Source organism: Podarcis erhardii, assembly GCF_964252035.2.
Source record: "Podarcis erhardii genome assembly, chromosome: 7".
Lineage (NCBI taxonomy): Eukaryota > Metazoa > Chordata > Lepidosauria > Squamata > Lacertidae > Podarcis > Podarcis erhardii.
This window is the reverse complement of record NC_138511.1, coordinates 85539415-85564721: the sequence shown is the minus strand read 5'-3', so window position 1 is coordinate 85564721 and position 25307 is coordinate 85539415. Positions and strand designations below refer to the sequence as shown.

The window sequence follows — 25307 nt, the reverse complement described above, 5'->3', positions numbered from 1 at the left end:
ATCCAATTTCAGATCCGAATTCCTGTGTGAACATTTTCCATCTGCCTTACCTGCGAGCAAAGCTGGGTTTCCCCGAAAGGGGAGCTGTGGGGGTGATCAGGGCTTGCGACTCTCCCTTTCCTCTCTCTTCTGTGCCAAAACTAGATCTTTGTGTGGGCAGAAGGAATTTGCAAGGAACCTTGCCAATCTCTCTGAGCGCTCTTCCCAGCTTTGGAGTTCTGGTGGTGGTTGAGGGAGTGGTGTCCAAGGGCTACAGCTCAGAGCCAGGGAGATGGTTCTCTTGTTTGTCTCCAGATCTCCCCATGTGCAGATGAAGCGTTGGGAGAATTTTGTAATGTGCGAAAGGGGTATGTCATAGAGTTGGAATGGACCATGTGTGTGTGTGCGCGGGTGCGTTGGGATTTTGGGAACCCAGACTCCTGGATTCTGTCCACCGATCCTTTGTTCTCTTTCGTGTGCCTCAGTTTCCACCTCCCTAAAATGGGTGCAGCCATCTGCCCCACCCAGATCCGAAATTTTATTTATAAAAATATTTATAAATATTATAAAATATTTGTTTATTTGCAAAAAGACTTCTGTAAAAAAACCCAGAGTGGTTTACAACAAATGTACATAGAAGCCGTACAATAAAAGCAATATTTTTAAAAAGTTAAAATCGGGAATCAGCTAAGCGTTGTGGGAAAATGTATCCTTTTTGGATGAAGTTATTATTATTATTATATTTGTACATAGCCCTTGTTGTTGTTGTTGTTAATCCGTAGATCTCAGGGTGATTCACACATAAAATCACAATATATTCCCAATGAACTGCATATGAACTGGAGGGATTGCACCAGTAAAGAATCATTTACTTCAAAGTGAAAGCGCATTTACTGCTCAACCCTGCTTTAGTAATTACTATTTCATTTTATAACGATGGATGGAAATTAAAAGATGAAAAACGAAACTGTCAAATAGCCACGAGGAATGAGTACTTTGTGCGCGAGTTAAAATAATAACAAAGTCCAAGTAAAGACTATTGACGTTATCAGATCATCCAAGTCTAGTTCTAGATTTGCCAGGCTTTGATGGGGGCTGTCTTGAAAATGATGGTTCTGCTATTCTGAAAATGCATTCTGTGAATTGCCTGCATAGGCCTGGGTGGGATGGAAGAGTTTTCAGCTGGTGTTCAAAAGTTGAACACAAAAGTTGAAACAGAAGATGCTTGCTGAATCTCTAGTGGCAGAGAGTTCCATAGGACCAGGCTGGCGACACTAAAGCCTCAAGTCTTTTTGTCATTGTCAAATAAGCCTCACCAACTCGGGAAAGAACGAACGATGTTTCTGCAGTTGATCTCGGTGATCGAGCTGGGATTTGAGGGTGCAGGGCTTAGTAAATTAATACAGGGACATTGAACCTTGTATTTCCTTTATTTTAGGGTTGCCATATTTCAAAAAATGAAAATTGGAACACAAAAGTTGTTGAGCTTCCTTCTTGGCCAAAGCTCTTGAGCATATTTTTTGCAAAGAAGAAGAGGTTTTCAAGGTATTTTTAAAGGAAAATTGCAAAAATAAATAAATCTACACCTCCAATATGGGCAGGTTTCCCTGGACATTTAAAACGATTTACGAAATCGAGTATAGGGCGGTATATAAATTCAATGAATAATAATAATAATAATAATAATAATAATAATAATAATAATCTCCCGTAACCAAATGCCTCATTCCTTCTAGCGCTCATACTCTTTGGTTCTGGAGGCCTGGGATGCCGCCAACACTTCTGACGTCACCAGCCAAGGTAAGGAGCCAGCAGGGTGGGATTCCAGACAGGGACACAGTTAGGATTTTGAGACCCTCCATGTTCAGAGCCATAGCTGTCAACCGTCCCTTATTTGGCGGGACAGTCCTTTATCCCAGTGCCGTGTCCCGCTGCTGTCCCTTATTGATGACGTCCCTTAAATAAGCTACTGAAGGTAATGGGGCCCTTTCTGTGTCCAACTGTCCTTTGTCAGTAACAAATTGTTGCTGTTTTTTGTGTTGAATACAGTGGTACCTCGCAAGACGAATGCCTCGTAAGACAAAAAACTCGCAAGACGAAAGAGTTTTTCGTTTTTTTAGTTGCTTCGCAAGACGGATTTCCCTATGGGCTTGCTTTGCAAGACAAAAACGTCTTGCAAGTTTGTTTCCTTTGTCTTGCAAGTTTGTTTCCTTTTTCTTAAAACCGTGCATTCAGGGGGTGCAGTTGCGACTTGACTTCGAGGAGCAACTCATAGCACGCCTTTTTTGAGGTTTTTGATGACTTTGGTGATTTTTGAAGCTTTTCCAAAATCTGTGCTTCGCAAGACGAAAAAAATCGCAAGACGAAAAAACTCGCAGAACGAATTAATTTCGTCTTGCGAGGTACCACTGTATGCGCTATATGGTAATTTATAGGACCTAATAGGTATCTAAAGCCATTTGCACACAACAAAATATGTATTTTATCAAAGTAATTGTTGATCCCTTATTTTGGCTGCTGATCCCTTATTTTCGAGGCTGCTGGTCCCTTATTTTCAAATCTGTAAGTCTACAGCAATGTTCAGAGCAGTCTACCCCTGAATACCAGTTGTGGCAAAGGAGGTCTCTTAACTCAAACCCTGCTTGCTTGAGGGTTTCCCAGGGCTACCTCACTGCCCATGATGGAGGTCTAGGTGAACTGCCTTTCATCTGATCCAGCAGAGCTCCTTAGCTGTCATAATAATAATAATAATAATAATAATAATAATAATTTTTATTTATTTATATCCCGCCCTTCTCAGTTCAGAAAACCGGGCTCAGGGCGGCTAACAACAAATTTAAAACACTGAATTGATGCAACAAAAAATAGCATAAAATACAGTATGAAATGTGAATAACAACAAATTCAGAATTCAAAAATCAATTTAGGGGGGAAATCCATCCAATAAACATTAGATGATCACCAGGGCTAGCTGGCTAAATTAGTCCTATTTGGGCCAGCGAGGAGACCAGGGGAGAATTAGCTGTGGGATCTCAAAGCGGGTAATCTTCATAAAAAGAGGAGGGGAGGGAAGGAAGGGAAATAAAAGATCAGGCTAAGTTCAGATTGAAAGCCAGGCGGAATAGCTCTGTCTTACAGGCCCTGTGGAAGGAAGTTAAATCCTGCAGGGCCCTGGTCTCATGGGACAGAGCATTCCACCAGGTCGGAGCCATCACTGAGAAGGCCCTGGCCCTGGTGGAGGATAATACACCAATGTGGTGGAGGCACAGAGGCAAGGAAGCTTCTGCAAAACCGGATGAATATAGTTTCGGGTTCCTTTCATGCGTTCGCCACTCCGCAAATGACTCGCGGGCAGGCTGCCACACGGACCTTATTGTGGACTGGTAACTTGTGCGGGCCCATTTGCAGCGCCATCCGGGTGCAGGACTGTAGCAGGGTGGTAAATCTCTTGTTTTGTGTGGAAAAGGTCCTGATTTTTATCCCCGGCAGCCGCTCCAGGTAGGGATGCAAATGCCCCCGGCTTGACAGCTTGGAGAGCCACTGCCAACCTCTGCAGAGCGTATTGCCCCACTCGCTCTAAGTGGGGCTGCCCTTGAGACTGACCCAGAAACTCCAGCGGGTGGAGAATGCCGCGGTGAGACTCCTTACGGGGTCCTCGCTGCAGGATCACATTCACCCAGTGCTATACCAGCTGCACTGACTCCCGGTGGAGTACAGGATCAGGTTCAAGGTGCTGGTTTTAACCTTTAAAGCCCTCTACGGCCTAGGACCCTCGTACCTATGGGACCGCCTCTCCCGGTATGCCCCACAGAGGAACTTACGGTCTTCAAATAAAAACATCCTGAAGGTCCCAGGCCACAGGGAGATTAGGCTGGCCTCAACCAGAGCCAGGGCTTTTTCGGCTGTGGCCCCGATCTGGTGGAACGCTCTGTCACAAGAGACTAGGGCCCAGGATTTGACATCTTTCCGCAGGGCCTGCAAGACGGAGCTGTTCCACCAGGCCTTTGGTCAGGGCGCAGCCTGACTCCCTCCTTTGGCAATCTTTACAGAACATAAGCTTAATGGTTGCCATCAATTGGATTTTAATTACCGTATTTTTCGCTCTATAAGACGCACCAGACCGCAAGACGCACCTAGTTTTTGGAGGAGGAAAACAAGAAAAAAATTATTCTGAATCTCAGAAGCCAAAACAGCAAGAGGGATCGCTGCGCAGTGAAAGCAGCAATCCCTCTTGCTGTTCTGGCTTCTGGGATAGCTGCGAGGCCTGCATTCGCTCCATAAGACGCACACACATTTACCCTACTTTTTAGGAGGGAAAAAGTGAATCTTATACAGCAAAAAATACGGTAATTTTTATAATGAAACGTTTTTAGAATGTTGCACTATTTTATTGTTGTTAGCCACCCTGAGCCCGGCTTCGGCTGGGGAGGGCGGGATATAAATAAAATTATTATTATTATTATTATTATTATTATTATTATTATTATTATTATTATTAAGCTTGGTGGACTAGCTGCCCGACTGGCTGCAAGTTAGCTTCCTCTCTTCTGATTCACCCAGGCAGTTTTGGCTCCTCCACCTCTGCCTCTGTCTTTCTTGCCTTTCTCGTCTTCTCCTTCCAGGCGGAGGGCAGCTAATGGAGCGGGTGACCCGTTCGGGAATGCTGAACCCTGGCGAAGGCTGGCAGGACCTGTGGCATCATGGGCGCAGCACCTCGCTAGAATACCGGGTGCGGGTGCGCTGCCAAGAGCATTACTACGGCCCGGCCTGCAACTTCCTGTGCCGTCCCCGCGACGATTTCTTCGGGCACCACAGCTGTGATGCTGCGGGCAACAAGGTCTGTCTGGACGGCTGGACGGGAGACGAATGTAAACGGGGTATGTCCCGGGACGTCCGGCTGGCGCGGCGCGGAGGAGAGGAAGAAGGGGCTGCATTGGACCGGGGGAGGGAGGGGAGAGAACCCAGGAGTCCTGCACTGGGTGCTATTTTCCATCCTGGCCTCCTGCCAGTAATGAAGCTTTGTTAAAGGTAAAGGGTAAAGGGACCCCTGACCACTAGGTCCAGTCGTGGCTGACTCTGGGGTTGCGACGCTCATCTCGCTTTATTGGCCGAGGGAGCCAGCGTACAGCTTCCAGGTCATGTGGCCAGCATGACTAAGCCACTTCTGGCGAACCAGAGCAGCGCACGGAAATGCCGTTTACCTTCCTGCAGGAGTGGTACCTATTTATCTACTTGCACTTTGGCGTGCTTTCAAACTCCTAGGTTACGCATCCACAAATTTGGGAAAGAGAACCTGAGACTCTGCTTCGACCCTACCCAGCCCCTTCATTCATTGATTTCATTGATTGATTGATTCATTAATAATAGTAATAGTAATAGTAATAATAATAATAATAATAATAATAATAATAATAATAATAATAATAATTTATTATTTATACCCCGCCCATCTGGCTGGGTTTCCCCAGCCACTCTGGGCGGCTTCCAACAAAACATTAAAATACAATAATCTATTAAACATTAAAAGCTTCCCTAAACAGGGCTGCCTTCAGATGTCTTCTCAAAGTTTGGTAGTTATTTTTCTCTTTGACATCTGGTGGGAGGGCGTTCCACAGGGCAGGTGCCACCACCGAGAAGGCCCTCTGCCTGGTTCCCTGCAACCTCACTTCTCGCAGTGAGGGAACTGACAGAAGGCCCTCGGCGCTGGAGCTCAGTGTCCAGGCTGAACAATGGGGGTGGAGACGCTCCTTCAGGTATACAGGACTGAGGCCATTTAGGGCTTTAAAGGTCAGCACCAACACTTTGAATTGTGCTTGGAAACGTACTGGGAACCAATGTCAGGACCGGTGTTATGTCATCTCGGCAGCCACTCCCAGTCACCAGTCTAGCTGCTGCATTCTGGATTAGTTACAGTTTCTGGGTCACCTTCAAAGGTAGCCCACATAGAGTGCATTGCAGTCGTCCAAGCGAGAGATAACCAGAGCATGCACCACTCTGGCAAGACAGTCTGCAGGCAGATAGGGTCTCAGCCTGCATACCAGATGGAGCTGGGAGACAGCTGCCCTGGACACAGAATTGACCTGCGCCTCCATGGACAGCTGTGAGTCCAGAATGACTCCCAGGCTGCGCACCTGGTCCTTCAGGGGCAAAGTTACCCCATTCAGGACCAGGGAGTCCTCCACACCTGCCCACCCCCTGTCCCCCCAAAAACACTACTTCTGTCTTGTCAGGATTCAACCTCAATCTGGTAGCCACCATCCATCCTCCAACTGCCTCCAGACACTCACACAGGACCTTCACCGCCTTCACTGGTTCTGATTTAAAAGAGAGGTAGAGTTGGGTATCATCCGCATACTGATGAACACCCAGCCCAAACCCCCTGATCTCTCCCAGAGGCTGCATGTAGATGTTGAAAAGCATGGGGGAGAGGACGGAACCCTGAAGCACCCCACAAGTGAGAGCCCAGGGGTCTGAACACTCATCCCCTACCACCACTTTCTCAACATGGCCCAGGAGGAAGGAGCGGAACCACTGTATAACAGTGCCCCCAGCTCCCAGCCCCTCTAGACGGTCCAGAAGGATGTTATGGTCTGTAGGAAAATGGCCCTCGTTACATTGATGCGTCCACTTGTGTAGTGGCAAATTCAGAAGTGTAGAGTCCCATGGCCCCTCACAGCCATGTCCCTTCTAAGATTAGACAGCTTTTTCAGACTGTACAATAAACTTACAGTTATGCAATAATAATAATCAGCAACACCTTGCAACCAGTGTTCAAAACTCCCATTGTTCTAGGTGCATTTTGTGACAGGGAATTTAATGAGCGCGAGCAGTTTCTGAGCTCTGGGCTCAGCAGTGTGCCTAAGATTTCAAATTAAAACTGCAGAGCGGAAGAAAAGGAGGACCTTTTTCTGCCTCCCCACTTCCAGCTACTCTCTGAAGACTGGAGAAGAGACCCTCATAAGCATATTTTTGGGGGTGGGCAAGGGAAGGACTACTAGACCATGTGAAAAATGAACATAATCTTTTAGCTGCAGTTCATTCATTTTCAGCACTGTATTCCTGTTATTAAAAAAAGCCCGTCTAGACATTCCGTTGTGCCCATAACCTAGGTTTAAGGTGCCATTTAGCTCCTAGCTTTTGGGTGGCGTTGTGGGTTAAACCACAGAGCCTAGGGCTTGCCGATCAGAAGGTCGGTGGTTCAAATCCCTGCGATGGGGTGAGCTCCCGTTGCTCGGTCCCTGCTCCTGCCAACCTAGCAGTTTGAAAGCATGTCAAAGTGCAAGAAGATAAATAGGTACCGCTCCGGCGGGAAGGTAAACGGTGTTTCCGTGCGCTGCTCTGGTTCGCCAGAAACTACTTAGTCATGCTGGCCACATGACCCAGAAGCTGTACGCCGGCTCCCTCGGCCAATAAAGCGAGATGAGCGCCGCAACCCCAGAGTCGGTCACGACTGGACCTAATGGTCAGGGGCCCCTTTACCTTTACCTTCATATCTCAGTTTCAAACACTGCTAGCAATGATCAGTTTCAGCTAGTTCTACTATTTTCTTTGTATGTACTTGAGCAGGTGATTTGGAGTGCTCAGATACCTTCTTTCCAAGTGACCTAAGCTGTGTTTGCTGTGAAGTTTCATTGTAATCTAATAGAACCTGTCTTTTGAAACAGAAGCACCTTGCGTTTTCAGTGCTCCTAAATGCTTACCTTTGGAGCAGACCTCTGGGAAATTTGACTTCTTGTTTTGACCCATAAATCCTTGTGCAGCTCAGGACCCCAATACCTCAAGGAGCCCAATGCTTCTCCCCCTAGGAACTGTCCCAGACCCTGCAATTATCATCTGAGACCCTTCTTCATGAGAAGTCCAGAGGGTGGCACCACCGGAAAGGGCCTTTTCTGTGGTGGCTCCCTGCTTGTGGAAAGCTCTCTCTCTCACAGAGACTCACATGGCGTCATCAGCGCGCCAGGCAAAATCACTTCTTTTCTGCCAGGCCTGTGGCTTTTAATTATCTGGATTGTCTTTTAGATTTATAAATTTATTATAAATCGTAATGGGAAACCCAGCCAGATGGGCGGGGTACAAATAATAAATTATTATTATTATTATTATTATTATTATTATTATTATTATATCATCGCTCTGCCCTGGGCTGAATTTGCAACGCTCACATAAACTCCCCTCGTGTTTCTTGCAGCCATTTGCCGGCCGGGTTGTCACGAAACTCATGGGACCTGTGAGGAGCCTGGAGAATGCAAGTATGTACAGCTGAGTGTGGATGAATGGCGCAGCTTACCGGAAAAATAAGAAATCGAGATAACAAACTTTTTATTAAAAAAAGAATGGGAATGGTTTATTGAATATTTGCAGACAAATTGTAAAACAGATAAGAACATTGGCAGGATTATTGCACTAACCTGCAGTTTCGCAAGAGTATATATTTAAAGCAGATGAATAAATGAACAAATTGAGTTAGTTTGGATATGCAGAAGATATTAAAAATAAATTTAAGGATCCGCAGAAAGAGGGGGAAGGAACTCAAGTTTTGAAATGTTAAAATGGCTGAAAAATTACTGAAATGTATAAACCTGAAAATCGTAAAAAAAGAAGAAGTGATCTACAGATGAAGGGCGGTATAGAAATTTAATAAAAAATAATAATACAAATCCTGCGTTGTAGATCATATTGGCCACAAACCAAAAACAACAATTCAGCTGGGGAAGGAGGAGTGATTAAAAAGAGAGGCTTTCAAAAGCACAGAACAGGAGGTGCCTGTCTCACAGGGACAGAGGTCTCTAATGTGGGTGACACCACAATGAAGGCCCTGCTCCCACTGGCTACGTGGCACTGCCAGGCTGGCCCCCTCAGCTGAGCTCAGGCACCAGGTGGGGCTATTGAGGAGAGGGCAAGGTGGTCTCTTAAAATAACCTGCTCCTGAGTTGTTTAGTGCTTTATAGACGAAAGAGAAGACTTTAGACTTGGCCCATTAGGACAGGGGCAGCCCATGCCATTCCTTTCAAAAACGGCTACCTATGAATTTAAGTTGTCAGTCCCTTCAGGATTTCCCACATGTTTCTGGACACAACACTACGATCCCACTTTAAACAGTCACGCCTTCCTTCCCTCAAATAATTTTGGGAGCGGTAGTTTGATAAGGGTGCTGAGAATTGCCAGGAGACCCCTATTCCCTTCACGGAGCTATGGTTCCCAGGGTGGTTCAACAAACCCTGGGAACAGTAGTAGCGATGGCTTCCCCCTTCCAAAGAATTACGGGACTTGTAGTTTGTCAAGGGCGCTGAGAGTTGCCAGGAGGCCCCAATTCCCCTCACGGACCCACGGCTCCCAGAGTGGTTTAACCACCAACCAATAATAACCCCTCCTTCCCACAGTACTCTGGGAATTGCGGCACTGTGAGAGGAATAGAGGGGGTCTGCTAACATCTCTCAGCACCCTTAACCAACCTCACTTCCCAGCATTCTTTGGGAGAAGCCATGTGTGTTTAAAGTGGTATCGTAGTGCTTTAAATAAGGGACGCAGGTGGCGCTGTGGGTTAAACCACAGAGCCTAGGACTTGCCGATCGGAAGGTTGGCGGTTCAAATCCCCACAATGGGGTGAGCTCCCGTTGCTCGGTCCCAGCTCCTGCCAACCTAGCAGTTCGAAAGCACACCAGTGCAAGTAGATAAATAGGTACCGCTCCAGCGGGAAGGTACACGGCGTTTCCATGCACTGCTCTGGTTCGGCAGAAGCGGCTTAGTCATGCTGGCCACATGACCCGGAAGCTGTATGCCAGCTCCCTCGGCCAATAAAGCGAGATGTGCGCCACAACCCCAGAGTCGGTCATGACGGGACCTAATGGTCAGAGGTCCCTTTAACTTTACCTTAGTGCTTTAAATGTGCCGTGTGGATGTAGCCTGTTGAAATCAGGGGCCGTTAATTCCAGTGGGTCTTCTCTGCGTAAAATTGGATTGCACAGCCCTGCGAGGTACATAATGTTTGGGAACTGGGTTACCTCTCCCCCTTTCCTGCTTCCCAAATTCTCCCCCTCACCACCAAGGAGCCGATTTCCTGGCCGGCCCCGGCAAGTGGAAGCCCGGCAGCTCCCCTCCAACGCCGGGGCAATGGCCTAGGGCAGGAAACAGCCAGCCAAGCCCCGCTGGGAGGAGAAGGAAGTTCTGGGTCCCGGCCAGGAAAAATGATGTCACCCTTGGATCCCAGGGCCGATAAGGATGGGGTGTGGCACGGATCGCGGTTACGAGGAGGCCCAGTCCCTGATTGGGAAGGCTGGGCAGGGGCCAGGATCTTGACCGGCTGCCCAGTGCGATGGCCCCGGTGGGGCAAGAAGGCTTTTTTTCGCAAGCTGGGGGGGGGGGGGAGCCAAGCCGAGCAACGGCTGCGTCAAAGATAGCTAAATGGGGTTTCCGTGGAATGCGGAAAGTTCCCGATACCACATTTACACATAGCTGTCAACGTTTCCCTTTTTTAAGGGAAATTCCCGTATTCCAAATAGGATTCCTCGCAAGAAAAGGGAAAAGTTGACAGCTATGCATTTACACCATCCGTTTCCAAGCGCTGCGACCCTCCTCTAGACAGCCACGCCTTCCCCCAGGGAATCCTGGGAGTTGTAGTTTGTTCAGGGTGCTGAGAGTGGTTAGGAGATCCAGGTTCCCACACACAGAGAGAGAGCTACAATTCCCAGAGTTCCCTGCGAAGAAGGATTGGTAATAATAATAATAATAATAATAATAATAATAATTTATTTATACCCCACCCATCTGGCTGAGTTGTCAAACCGCTCTGGGAATTGTAGCTTTGTGAGAGGAATGGGGTGTGTATGTGTCTCCTAACACCTCTCAGCGCCCTGGACAGGCGATGGCCCTCACAAATCCTTAGGGTGTTGTCGCTGTTCTGCATTGGCGTAGGAGGTAGAAGTCCCGCCATGTTTCTTGGAAAGAGCCTGATTTTTCCTATCACCCTTTTGAAGTCGTCTTAGCTAGTGCCCATCACCGTGTTGTGGCGGTGAGTCCCAGAGGTTAACACCACGCCTGTTCATTGTGTAACTCCAGTGTCATTGTCAGTGTCATTGTGTAACTCCAATGACTTCTAGAGTTAGGAAAAGGGGAGGAAGAAACATCTCTGTCTCTCCTCCTCTCTGTGCAATTCCTTAATACGATAAGTATCTGCGATTTCTTCCCCTGTTCCACATGGCAGGTGTTGTTGTTGTTGTTAATTATACAGTGGTACCTCTGGTTGCGAACGGGATCTGTTCCGGAGGCCCGTTCGCAACATGAAAAGAGTGCAACCCACAGCAGTCCATCTGCGCATGCGCGTGACGTCATTTTGCGCGTCTCCACATGCGCGAGCAGCGAAACCCAGAAGTAACCCTTTCCGGTCGCCACGGGGCGTAACCTGAAAGAACGTAACTAGAAGCAAACATAACATGGGGTATGACTGTATAGGAATTTGCTGACGTGCTCTGTAATTTGTATATTTTGTTTCCCCCACAGTGCTCTGTATTTTTATGTTTCGAATGTTTGTTGTAAGCTGCTTTGGGCACAGCTGCCCAAAAGCAGTAAACTCCACCCATCTTCTATTATTAATTAATGCCATCACTGCATGATGAGGACAAAAGAACAGTCCCTTGCCCTGAGGCACTTACAGTCTAAAATTTGACACGGGGAAGACCGCAGATGGAAGGGATGCGAAACTGAGGCAGATGTAAACGAGCAATAATAATAATAATTTATTATTTATACTCTGCCCATCTGGCTGGGTTTCCCCAGCCACTCTGGGCGGCTTCCAACAAAATATTAAAATACAACGGTCTGTTAAACATTAAAATCTTCCCTAAACAGGGCTGCCTTCAGATGTCTTCTGAAAGTCTGGTAGTTGTTTTTCTAGAACATAGCTGTCTATTCGGTTGCCTGTGCCAGGGGGTTGTGCCAGAGGACTTAACTCAAAACAGTAGATTCTGAGGGACTTGGAGGGAGAGAGGGGGGCGGAGGGAGAGAGGGAGAAATGGCATCAGCCAGTCCATTCTGGGAGGCAGTTCCTAGGGCTTGCCGATCAGAAGGTCGGTGGTTCGAATCCCCACGGCGGGGTGAGCTCCCATTGCTCAGTCCCTGCTCCTGCCAACCTAGCAGTTCGAAAGCATGTCAAAGTGCAAGTAGATAAATAGGTACCGCTCTGGCGGGAAGATGAACAGTGTTTCTGTGCTCTGCTCTGGTTCTCCAGAAGCGGCTTAGTCATGCTGGCCACATGACCCGGAAGTTGTACGCCGGCTCCCTCGGCCAGTAAAGCGAGATGAGCGCCGCAGCCCCAGAGTCGGTCACGACTGGATCTAACGGTCAGGGGTCCCTTTACCTTTACAGTGGTGTCCCAGAAATAGTGCTTCAGGTTAAGAACTTTGCTTCAGGATGAGAACAGAAATAGTGCTCTGGCAGCGCGGTGGCAGCGGGAGGCCCCATTAGCTAAAGTGGTGCTTCAGGTTAAGAACAGTTTCAGGTTAAGTACGGACCTCCGGAACGAATTAAGTACTTAACCCGAGGTACCACTGTATTTTTAAAAAAGATGCTCTCAGGTGAGACTATCATTATACATTTAAAACGATGAAGCCAGTAACTGCGTGACGAGGCCATCTCGAGCTGGCTGGCTGGCTCACATCTCCCGCTCATAACCACTGTGCTGCACCAGCTCTGAGCTTTCCCCTTCGTCCTTGCAGGTGCCACTATGGGTGGACCGGTCAACTCTGCGACGAGTGCATTCTTTTCCCAGGCTGCGTTCATGGCAGCTGCACAGAGCCTTGGAAGTGCGACTGCGAGACCAACTGGGGGGGCATCCTCTGCGACAAAGGTGAGCCCCCCCCACTTGGAGCATCCTCAGTAGAGGCTTGGCTTCTGCTGGAAATTGGCCAGTCTGGAATTTCCCCCAGGCTACTCTATGACTCACGTTGAACCCAACCTCTGGGGTTCTTTGCCATTGCTTTTCATGTTCTACTGACAGGGTCCTTTGTTTTAAATTATTTTGTGTTGCGCCTGGAAATTGGTCACTAAATTTGTCTCCAGTAAGCCAGGCAATGGTAAGCCAGAGAAGGGAACAGAGTCAGGCCCAAACAGGTAGATAGATAGATAGATAGATAGATAGATAGATACATACATACATACATACATACATACATACATAATTTTATTTGAATGCTGCCTTTGCACAGTTCAAACCATGCTCAAGGCATCAAAAAATACGTAAAAACAACATAACAAAATTGGTCATAAACAATACATAAAATATTAAACAAATACTCAACCAAACTGAACAATTTCCACATAAACCACAATAAGATCTATATTCTAAAGATACAAAAACCCCCAACAATAAATACTTCTAAGACCCAGAGAGGTCAAGATCCTGCAGCTTCTGCTCTGCGGCCACACATTGCGAACTTTTTATTCCCACGGATAAGAGAGTTGCCATTTTCTCTGCTGGATGGGCCTCTTCCATTTTTCTTTGTTCCCCTGATGAGCCAGGAAGCAGAGATCCATTTGCAGAGTGGCAAGGTTAAATGGAGGTTTCTTCTCTTTAGTTTTTGCTAAACTAATTATGCAACACAGCAGCCAAACCATGACAATCCCTAGTGTGATGTACACCCAGATATGTGTGTGCCCTGAACCTGACACAGGTATATTAAGGAAGAATTGAAGCACTCAGTTGTCATTTTGCTGATAAACAAGCTGGTACTCTCCAGCAAATCCTTCATAAATGTTATTGATAGCAAGGCCGCTGTCAGATATATAGAAGTGCCCTTCATACGTGCCAATAGACTGGGGATACTTAGTACATCAAAGCACAATATGGGACACGGGTGGCGTTGAGGGTTAAACCACAGAGCCTAGGACTTGCCAATCAGAAGGTCGGCAGTTTGAATCCCCGCGACGGGGTGAGCTCCCGTTGCTCGGTCCCTGCTCCTGCCAACCTAGCAATTCGAAAGCACGTCAAAGTGCAAGTAGATAAATAGGTACTGCTCCAGCGGGAAGGTAAACGGCATTCCCGTGCGCTGCTCTGGTTCGCCAGAAGCGGCTTAGTCATGCTGGCCACATGACCTGGAAGCTGTACGCTGGCTCCCTCGGCCAGTAAAGCGAGATGAGCGCCACAACCCCAGAGTCGGCCACGACTGGACCTAATGGTCAGGGGTCCCTTTACCTTTACAGCAATGATGATGATGATAATAATAATAATAATAATAATAATAATAATAATAATAATAATAATAATAATTTATTATTTGTACCCCACCCATCTGGCTGGGTTTCCTCAGCTACTCTGGGCGGCTTCCAGCAAAGATAAAAATACATTAAAATGTCACATATTAAAAACTTCCCTGAGCAGGACTGCCTTCAGATGTTTTCTAAATGTCAGGTAGTTGTTTATCTCTTTGACATCTGATGGGAGGGCGTTCCACAGGGCGGGCGCCACCACCGAGAAGGCCCTTTGCCTGGTTCCCTGTAGCTTTGCTTCTCGCAATGAGGGATCCGCCAGAAGGCCCTCGGTGCTGGACCTCATGGTGGAAAGATGCAAACTCACTGGAACCAAGGAATCACCTGAGCTTTCCTCCCTGCCCAGATCTGAACTACTGCGGGTCTCACCGTCCGTGCAAAAACGGCGGCACTTGTGCAAACAACGAGCCGAACGAGTACGAGTGCCTTTGTCCTGATGGATTCCACGGCCGGAACTGCGAGGAAGGTGAGTGGCGACTCGAAATGTCGGGCGAGAAAAGCCCCTCCAGGACAGTTGCCTCCCAGGGTCTCTTCCATAATCCTTTGCAATGCTGTACAGTGTCCAGGGCAGGGACAACTATTTTGGTGTGCTACAGGTATAGTCCTCCCAATGCTTTGGAGTGCAACTCCCATTGGCCCGGTCCGGGATGATGTAGTCCATCTTCAGGGCACCTCATTGGCCACTTCCTTTCCCCCCACTTTTATATTGTTATTAATTGAAGTCCATGATATCATACACAATCTTAAATACATGTACAAAGAAAAGGTAATAGTGATGATGATGATGATAATAATAACAACCTTAAATAATTATACAGTCATATCTAGGGATGCGGGTGGCGCTGTGGGTTAAACCACAGAGCCTAGGACTTGCCGATCAGAAGGTTGGTGGTTCGAATCCCCGCGACAGGGTGAGCTCCTGTTGCTCGGTCCCTGCTCCTGCCAACCTAGCAGTTCGAAAGAACCTCAAAGTGCAAGTAGATAAATAGGTACCACTCCGGTGGGAAGGTAAACGGCATTTCCGTGCGCTGCTCTGGTTCGCCAGAAGCGGCTTAGTCATGCTGGCCACATGACCCGGAAGCTGTACGCCGGCTCCCTCGGCCAATAAAGCGAGATGAGCCCCGCAACCCCAGAGTCGGTCACGACTGGACCTAATGGTCAGGGGTCCCTTTACCTTTACCTTGGGTTACAGACACTTAAGGTTGCGGTTTTTCAGGTAACGGACTGCCGAAACCCAGAAGTACCGGAATGGGTTACTTCCGGGTTTCGGCGATTGCGCATGCGCAGAAGAGCCGAGTCGCAACCCGCGTGTGTGCAGACGTGCAGCTGTGGCTTGCGAATGTGCATTCCGCACGGATCACGTTCGCAACCCAAGCGTCCACTGTACCGTTAAATATTGATTTAAACTTGTACTTTTACGTGCTCTTTTCTAACTAAACAAAAATAAACCAGAGTAGAATCAAATAAACTAAACTAGCAAAGTGGTTGGGTGTCAGAGTTGAATATGGGTAGCAGAGGTCCTTTTCCCACTCAGCCAGCGAGCTAACTGAATGAGGTGCCCCCATTTGTTATAAAGCACATTTCTAATCTCCTCATCATCATAAAAGCCTCAGGGCAGGGATGCGATACAAATCGCACTTCCCAAAATATACGTACCACAAAACAATCAAAGTAACTAACAAAAGAGGATAAATACAGCAGACATCTTAAAATTACCAAACAAAAAAACAAACCTTGTAGAATACGCAGCTTACTTTCTGACTGAAATACTGGTACCTTGTTAGCACCCAAGGAAACAAAGTGACCTAACCGGGAGCTATATATAAACTTATTTCCAAATATACTAATGTCGTTTATTTATTTTTTATATCTTTCATAAAACTCATATACCACTTGATTCTGTGAAAAAACCTCCAACCTAGGAGTCACCTGACTTATAAGTAGGCCTAGAATGTTTATTTGACTAATCAGGTAATCAGTTTAAAGTTTGAGCTAGAAACATGGTACATAAAATATAATCCTGCAATGCATTCTACTTGGTGGGGTCGCTTGTTTATCGGGGTTGTCCTTGGCTCCCAAAAAAGATGATTAATTTTTAGCTGCAGCCAGGAAGCGCCTTTGCATTTTGGGATGGGACAAAATCCCCTCCCCCCCCCCGTCTTGCTTCAGAAATGTTTTCTCAGCTGTGCGATGCGAGGGACTGGAAATCAGAAGCTGGTCTGTTAGCAGAGAACTGGGCGGAATGATAGTCTGGGCATGGAAAATGACTCCACTCTTTGCTCCAGGAGGAGAGGCAGAGGTCATAAAGGGAGGAGGGTTCTTTTTCCAATCCAGGCTGGGAGAAGAGACCTGTGTCTCCCTCGTCCATTTTGCGCCAGCTCTGAAAATTGGGTGGGATACAGCGGTCAAAGTGGGGGCTTGGAGAAGCTGGGAGGGCTCGCTTCCTGAGCCACCTGCCTGCACTGGCAGAGGAAGAGGAATGCGGGGGGAGCGCACCGCCCCCGGTGGCGCGATCCTGGTGGGGTGCCATCGTGGCTGCCGTCCCTGCCCGCGTTGGGTGCCTCGCCCCCACAGGCGTCGTGCCACGCCCCCAGGACACGTGCCACACCCCCGGGATGTGTGCCAGCCCCTCCCCTCCCTGCTCTCTGCCTGCCCCCCCCCAGTGCTGGAGCATGAACCTCTGCCACTGCCTGCCTGAACGCCTTTGGCAGAGTGAAGATACGATACGATACGATACGATACGATACGATACGATACGATACGATACGATACGATACGATACAATACAATAATCTTTATTGTCATTGTCCTATACAGAACAATCTACGTCAGACATTCAGAAACCAACAAGCCTGCTATCCCATCTATCCCAGCCTGGTTAGCCCCCTAATACTCCATAATTGAATACAATATACTCCCATAGAGACTAGCTTCAAGGTAAAGGGACCCCTGACCATTAGGTCCAGTCGTGACCGACTCTGGGGTTGCGGCGCTCATCTTGCCTTATTGGCCGAGGCAGCCGGCGTACAGCTTCCGGGTCATGTGGCCAGCATGACTAAGCCGCTTCTGGCGAACCAGAGCAGCGCACGGAAACGCCGTTTACCTTCCCGCCGGAGCAGTACCTATTTATCTACTTGCACTTTGACGTGCTTTCAAACTGCTAGGTTGGCAGGAGCAGGGACCGAGCAACCGTCGCGGGGATTCGAACTGCCGACCTCCTGATTGGCAAGTCCTAGGCTCTGTGGTTTAACCTACAGCGCCACCCGCGTCCCAGAGACTACCTTACACTGTATTTAAAACCAAAATCGCACTTGAATAGAAACTGTTTCTCTGGATAATTTCCAGGCGAACAGAGGAACTTCATGAGAGTGGGGTCTTTTTTTCTTTTAATGCCCAACCCATGGTGGCCGTAAGCATGAAGGGGAGGGCCAGCTAGCAGACCTTACTGTGGACTAGTGGCTTTGGGGCAGGCCCATTTGCAAAACAGCCTTGTGCCTTCTCTTTCCCATGTCTCCCCAATGTCAGCTCTCCTTCCGTTACCCGTTGCCGAATTAACTTGCGCTCCTGAGCTCTGTGCCAACGGCGGAACGTGCCTCAACACCTCACCCGGTTTCCGCTGCGTGTGCCCCCCAGGATGGAGTGGGGAGTTGTGTCAGCATGGTAAGTGGCTTCTTGTTTTTGTTGTTGTTTATTCGTTTAGTCGTGTCCGACTCTTCGTGACCCCCTGGACTAGAGCACGCCAGGCACTCCTGTCTTCCACTGCCTCCCGCAGTTTGGTCAGACTCATGTTTGTAGCTTCTAGAACACTGTCCAACCATCTCGTCCTCTGTCGTCCCCTTCTCCTTGTGCCCTCAATCTTTCTCAGCATCAGGGTCTTTCCCAGGGAGTCTCCTCTTCTCATGAGGTGGCCAAAGTATTGGAGCCTCAGCTTCAGGACCTGTCCTTGCAGTGAGCACTCAGGGCTGATTTCCTTCAGAATGGATCGGTTTGATCTTCTTGCAGTCGATGGGACTCTCAAGAGTCTCCTCCAGCACCATAATTCAAAAGCATCCATTCTCCGGCGATCAGCCTTCTTTATGGTTCAGCTCTCACTTCCATACATCACTACTGGGAATACAATAGCTTTTACTATACGGACCTTTGTTGGCAAGGTGATGTCTCCGCTTTTTAAGATGCTGTCTAGGTTTGTCATTGCTTTTCTCCCAAGAAGCAAGTGTCTTTAAATTTCGTGGCTGCTGTCACCAATGCGATGTTTGCTTTTACCAATCTTAACAGTCTTAAGGTCTTAAGGGCATTTAAAAAAATAAACAAATGACAGTGTTTACTTACGAGGAAGGAAATAGAGTGTTAGCACTCTCACTTGCAAACTTTGGCAACAGATGTAAAGATTTTCAAAGGTGGAAATGCACAAATTTCTGCTTTGGTAGAAGTTATCGAGTAGGGATGCATATGATGTGTGTGAGCACTCAGCTTTGCACATTTTAAATCTGAATGGAAAATGCTTATTAAACGTTGATCTTTTACTGGATTCAGACCGTTTAATAGATGGGCATGAATTTCAGAAGACCGAGCCTACTTAATCATTTATTCCGCATGCCTAATTTTTATGTGAGTTCAATTTTTCCACCGGGTAGAAAGGGAACATCAAATGGATGAATAAGTGTTTCCTATTTTCCCTCACTTTCTCGGTGTTTTCCCTACTTTTATTTTCTCCTTCATTGAGGTTCAGACCCAAGTTATGCAAAATCCTACTTTGCATCTTAATTTTGCTGATAGATTATATGCATTAAAACTCTGTATATGCCAAATGGATGTTTAAGAAATAATAATAAAAAAATGTTGATGTTTCAAACATCAGTACCTGCAGCTAACAAGATGACCTTCTCCCACTTTTTTGGGGTGGTGGAGGACTGATGAATTTTGGGGACACACATGGATGCTTAAAAATGAGACACAGTCCAAAGATAGGCCCCAGAAATCCTAAACTTCATCAAAAATATAGACTACTTTTTAAAGTGCAAAGGTGTCAGAGGTTTTTTGGATTTCAGATTCGGGGAATTGGGCTGCCCAAGGTGTTTCCAAAGGAGACAAAGAAAGACAGCTGAAGTTTGGGAATTTCAAAGCTGCAGTAAATGCTAAACTGGTATTAATTCATTCCAGTGGAATAGCCATGTTTGGGCTATTGCAGCAAAACCAACAAAAAACAAGCCAACCGAGACCTCCCTCCAGCTGTTTTGGACTACAGCGCCCATCAGCCCCAGTGCAGGATGGGAGTTGTAGTTCAGAGCAGCCGGAGGACACCCGATTGGTGATGGCTGGGCTGGACTGACAAGTCTTTTGCGACAATACATTGGATGGTTATCTACCGCAGATGCTTCAGTTGAGATTCCTGCATTGCAGGGGGTTGGCTAGATCAGGGGTAGGCAAACTAAGGCCCAGGGGCCGGATCCGGCCCCATCGCCTTCTCAATCTGGCCCGCAGATGGTCCGGGAATCAGCGTGGTTTTTACATGAGTAGAATGTGTCCTTTTATTTAAAGTGCATCTCTAGGTTATTTGGGGGCCTGCCTGGTGTTTTCACATGAGTAGAATGTGTCCTTTTATTTAAAGTGCATCTCTAGGTTATTTGGGGGCCTGCCTGGTGTTTTCACATGAGTAGAATGTGTGCTTTTATTTAAAATGCATCTCTGGGTTATTTGTGGGGCATAGGAATTTGTTCTCCCCCCCCCCAAAGTAGCCCAGCCCCACACAAGGTCTGAGGGATGGTGGGCCGGCCCATGGCTGAAAAGGTTGCTGACCCCTGGACTGGATGAGCCTTGGAGTCCCTTCCAATTCTTCTATGATTTATGCATTGAATTCCACATACACGCTTTCTGTGTGGTTTCAGTTTCCCCAACTCTGTAACTGTGAGAGCCAGAAACCTTAAAAAGCGACATCTCTGTTCTTTTCCTGAGACAAATTAGGTTCAGCTTGCCGTAACTGCTAGCAGAAGTGCAGTTTTGCAAACCGCCGGGCGCTATGTTAATTCCACTGTCGTTAGATGGCTGTAAAGTTAAGGGATTATTAAGGCGCTGGGATTTCCCTCTGCCTCTGTTGCCGGATCCTCCTAACCACAGCGCATTGTTTTGTTGCCCCCTAGAGGTGACCGACTGCCTCTCACAGCCCTGCAGCCACGGCGGAACTTGCAAGGACCTCCCTGACGGCTTCAAGTGTCTCTGCCCTCCACAATGGGCAGGGAAGACCTGCCAGATCGGTGAGGATTTTTGCCCTTCGTTGCGTGACATTCTGTGGTCCAGAGTTGCTCCTTCCTCCTTGGGTTACATCACCCCCTCCAACCCTTTCCCCCAGGGTCATCTTTAGCAGATGCGGTGCCGGGGTGCAAATATCTGCCCAGCGCCCCCAAATTACCACGGATGGGGGGGGGCCGAAGTTGCGCACTGCCAGCCACATACTGTATTTTTCGCTCCATAAGACACACCTAGTTTTTAGAGGAGGAAAACAAGAAAAAAAAAAAATTCCGAATGAAACAGTGGATGTATGATTTTTGTGGTTCATGCTGTGGCCACAGACATGATATGTGATTTGACGGTGAGTTTGGGGTAGCCCAATCCATGTGGATCCGTGAGAATCCATGTGGATCCGTGCTTTGTAACCACGTTTTTGCGCCATTGCGGCCCCACGAAACAGTGGATGCGTGATTTTTTTGGGTGCAGGCTGTAGCCATGGATATGCTATGTGATCTGATGGTGAATTTGGAGTTACCCAATGCAAAATTCCTGAGGAGCCATGTGCTTTTACCTCCTCCCTCCCAGGCAGCCTCCTTTATCACTAGAGTCCCTTATCTCCCTCCTGATCGCTTGCTGATCAGCGGCTTCCTTTCAACCCCCCCCCCTTCCCTCTTTCTTTATAAAAAAGCACGATTTGCTTTTTGCCCCTGGGCAATTCGGCTCCAGGGACCACACATTCACTGTATAAGACGCACAGACATTTCCCCTTACTTTTTAGGAGGGAAAAAGTGTGTCTTATGGAGCGAAAAATATGGTAGTTAGCGGGGCGCAGTTTCCATCCTAAGCCTCTGTAGGAATCGCTCTCCTCCCGCGGAGGCTTGGGAGACAAGCTGCACGCCCGCCAGCCATATAGTTGACGGGGCGAAGCGTGCAGGGAAAGGGGAGGCCGCCGGCAAAGCCGCGCCGCTCCCCCACTCGCTGAGGTGCCCCTGAGAGGCTGGCGCCCTGGCGCCATGCACCACTAAGCCCTATGGGAAAGATGGCTCTGCTCTTCCCAACGTTCCACCTACTTGTCCTCCCAACTCGTCCTGTGCGATTTTCCTTTTCTTTCCTGCCCCCAAATCAACACCCCTCTTTCCCTCACCTGCCCTGTTTTCAGCCTTCTAGAAGGCTGAGACTTCCTCCTCCTCGGATGTTAGAATGTTTGTGCTCATTCCGCTGCTCCACAGAACTGCCACTTAGGGGAGGTGAAAAACCCGGAGCTTTCAGCCTTTTAACAGGGGCAGGCTTTGGGTAATCTTTTGTAATGTGGCGCCCTGTGCAAGCCAAAATTGGGTGCCCACAAATGGATCTTTTCCCATTATGGATCTTTTCAATTTTGCACCCCTTCGACTCGGCCACCCGCACTGCCCTAAATCCTGCGCTGATATCAGGCGCTTTCTGTGTTGGTTTCAGGTTTTTCTCTGTAACCGTGAGGCCAGGTACTTGCAAAGTGGTGTAATCTCTCTGGTTTTTCTCCTGAGTCAGCTAGTCTGGAGTCCCTGGGCATGACTTCTGTCCAAGTATTATGGAGGTTCTGAACCCTGTTAATTAACTGGTGTGATTTACAGTTGCCACAAAATACACTCTTCTTAGATGGCTTTACAAATCAGACCGGGCATATTGCTGGAGGAAGGGTGCGTTTGGGTTTTAGTCACATACTTAGGCTGAACCTCCATTTACAAGAGTAGTATATCTCTAGTGGCTGGGTACAACCAGTGAGAGGCAACCCTTAGGCCACTACGCCCCTGCTTCCTAGAGAAATCTGGCTGATCACTGTTGGAAGTTGTGGGGGTTACCTTGGTGGACCTTTGCTCTGATTTGGCTTGGCGTTTCCCATGTTCTTGTTTCCAGATGTGAATGAATGCCAGAAGAACCCATGTCTCCATGCGCGTGGGTGCAAAAACCTCATTGGGGGCTATTTCTGTGACTGTCTGGATGGCTGGACTGGAACAAACTGCAATATCAGTAAGGACGGGGGAGCCCAGTGGGGTGCGACATACATTCAGGAGTCGGGGCAAAGTAAGCCTTAATTTGGCTGACGCACTGCAATTTGTACCCGTAGCAAGGAGAAGGGCTGTTAACCCAGTGATAAGAACACATCCACACCTTAGCAAGGCTAGGGGGAAACCTGTGCCTGAGACCTTAGAGAGACCTTTGTCCAATCAGATGAGAGAATTGAGCCCTGGAGGGATGACTGGTTAGAGACTCTGAACCAGGCAGCTATCTTCCTATAGACATAGAACTGTAAGGCTGTCGTCACGCAGCCGCCTTTGGAGGACTGGGGATGCCACATCACAATTCTGGATTTGCATCACGTCAGGGTGCAGGAGGGGAGCAAAAGAGAAGGCAGGTGTTAAAACGGCGGTTTTAAGCAACAGCAGAGGTTTGGATAAAGCGGGGATGGAGGTGTTGTAAGGTGGATTTATAGACCAGAAGATGCCCACTGCTGCTTTCGAGCCAGACAGCTCTGCTGAAAACTGTCCTGGCCTTTTGCAATCTGGTTGGCTTCCTTGCTGAACATCAGGCGCATGACTGAGGGCAGATCCATACCACCAATTTAAAGCACACCCCACAAATATTTAAACCCCATGACCCCCCCCCACCAAAGAATCAGGGAACTGTAGTTTGTTAAGGGTGCCAGGAATTGTGGCCCTGTGAGGGGAAAACTACAGTTCCCAGAATTATTTGAGGAAAGCCACTGGATGCACTTTCAATGCATGGAGCGGATATGATGTAAGCCTTTCTTGTTCTGGCAGACATTTTAAGGTAGTGTTTGGTTTTACGGATAAAATGTTTACTGTGTTATTGGCTTGTTTTCCATAGGTAGTTTTTTATGTACACCGCTGAGAAAGGGGAATAATCAAGGGATACAGAAATGTCTTAAACCAGTGGTTCCCAATTTTGCAAAGTACTGCGGACCGGCTGTTTTTCAAAAGCCAAGCCATGGACCCCTTTTGAAATTTTTGATATGTCTATGGTAGCTTTTGCTATGTGAATTGTGTCACAGAACCCCTAAATGGATTATGTGGAAGCACCCATTGGGAACCTCTGTCTTAAATAAATAGTGTATTTCTCTCACGGGAACTGGTTAGAACTTCAGTGATCACACACCCATTCTCTACTTTACCCCCTTATTCCCAAATAGGAGAAAACTCTTGCCGGAGACGATGTCGCAATGGAGGGACCTGCCAGGTAAGTGTGTGGGTGCTCAGGTCGGATTGAAAGAGAAAACTTTCAAAAGCAAGAATTGGGGGCTGCCATTTTAGGGATGCTACCCTGAGAAATCCACCCAAATGTGTGCTGGCAGAGACTTCTCGCCAGGTTATTTTCATCCTCACAGCCTTGCCGGCTTTCTTGGACCACTGCCCTACTGCCGCAGAAGCCCCACCAGCCAGTAATCACAAAGTTCAAAGACGGGTTTAGCTCTTTGTTAGCGAAAACACCATCTCCACAGACTGGGCTGAGTGTCAGGCCCAATTTGGCCCGCCATCTTGATTCAACATGGCATCCAAACAGAGACAAAGATTGCCTCCCTGCCAACTCCCCAGGAACCCTTGTGCCGACTTTGGCAACGAGATATCAAGAGACGGCCGAACCTATAGAGAACAGACAGGATGGACAGTTTTCCAAAATATATAGTAGATGGGTTGCCTCAGTATAAAGTAGCTTAGGTATTCTAGATCTGTGATATCTGCCAGCCCATGATCTTTCTGTGGGCCTTACATCTGCCTGGAGGAAGACTTCCACTTGGTAATCCTCACAGAACTCTAGCCCAATGGTTACCATTAATTTGATTTTGAATTGATTTGAGAATAAATTGATTTTAGAATGCTGCGTTACTTTTATCGTTGTTAGCCACTGAGCCCAGCTTTGGCTGGAAAGGGCGGAATAAAAAATTATATTTTTCAAGCACAATTCAAAGTATTGGTGCTGACCTTTAAAGCCCTAAATGGCCTCAAAGGCCCAGTATACCTGAAGGAGCGTCTCCACCCCCATCGTTCTGCCTGCACACTGAGCTCCAGCGCCGAGGGCCTTCTGGAGGTTCCCTGACTGTGAGAAGCCAAGTTACAGGGAACCAGGCAGAGGGCCTTCTCAGTGGTGGCACCCGCCCTGTGGAACGCCCTCCCACCAGATGTCAAAGAGAACAACTACTACCAGACTTTTAGAAGACATCTGAATGCAGCCCTGTTTAGGGAAGCTTTTAATGTTTAATAGGTTATTGTATGTTAGTGTTCTGTTGGAAGCCTCCCAGAGTGGCTGGGGAAAGCCAGCCAGATGGGTGGGGTCTAAATAATAAATTATTATTATTATTATTATTATTATTATTATTATTATTCGTTCTGGCATGGGGAACCTCTTTGACCGCAGATCCCACAAGCTCAACCCAGCGTGGCCAATGAGCTGGATGACAAGGGTTGTGGTTTAGCAATACTTGGGGGGCCAGTTTCCCTTTGTGCAAGTTCATCTGTGAGTTGTCCACAATTTCGTTTAATGGGATCCTCTTTAGCCCATCTGCGTTATTCCTGCATTGCGGGGAGTTGGTCTAGATGACCCTTGGGTACTTTCCAACTCAACAACTCAATAATAATAATTTATTATTTAGACCCCGCCCATCTGGCTGGACTTCCCCAGCCACTCTGGGCGGCTTCCAATAAAGTATTAAAATACAGTGGTCTGTTAAACATTAAAAGCTTCCCTAAAGAGGGCTGCCGCCAGATGTCTTCTAAAAGTCTGGTAGTTGTTGTTCCCTTCACATCTGAAGGGAGGGCGTTCCACAGGGCGGGGGCCACTACCGTGAAGTC

General features: G+C 47.7%; 1 protein-coding gene and 2 long non-coding RNA genes across 3 annotated transcripts in view; all 3 read left to right on the top strand.

The window, feature by feature from the left end:
• The window catches only part of LOC309346284, a 127081-nt gene that overhangs the window by 89997 nt on the left and 11777 nt on the right, over positions 1-25307 (top strand). The gene's annotated exons all lie outside the window — the stretch shown is intronic.
• LOC309347168 (uncharacterized protein) overlaps positions 1-25307 on the top strand; it is a gene marked incomplete at its 5' end in the record, with an annotated part of 52328 nt that overhangs the window by 19959 nt on the left and 7062 nt on the right. The window contains 9 exons of the mRNA XM_081871508.1: positions 1716-1779; positions 4602-4856; positions 8168-8228; positions 12690-12820; positions 14585-14704; positions 17764-17898; positions 20376-20489; positions 22357-22470; positions 23651-23697. Coding sequence (XP_081727634.1) covers positions 1716-1779; positions 4602-4856; positions 8168-8228; positions 12690-12820; positions 14585-14704; positions 17764-17898; positions 20376-20489; positions 22357-22470; positions 23651-23697 — 1041 coding nt within the window. The remainder of the gene's footprint in view (positions 1-1715; positions 1780-4601; positions 4857-8167; positions 8229-12689; positions 12821-14584; positions 14705-17763; positions 17899-20375; positions 20490-22356; positions 22471-23650; positions 23698-25307) is intronic.
• LOC309346236 lies at positions 18252-19969 on the top strand. The gene is made up of 2 exons (XR_014158508.1): positions 18252-19787; positions 19858-19969. It is a non-coding gene; the product is annotated as an uncharacterized lncRNA (long non-coding RNA).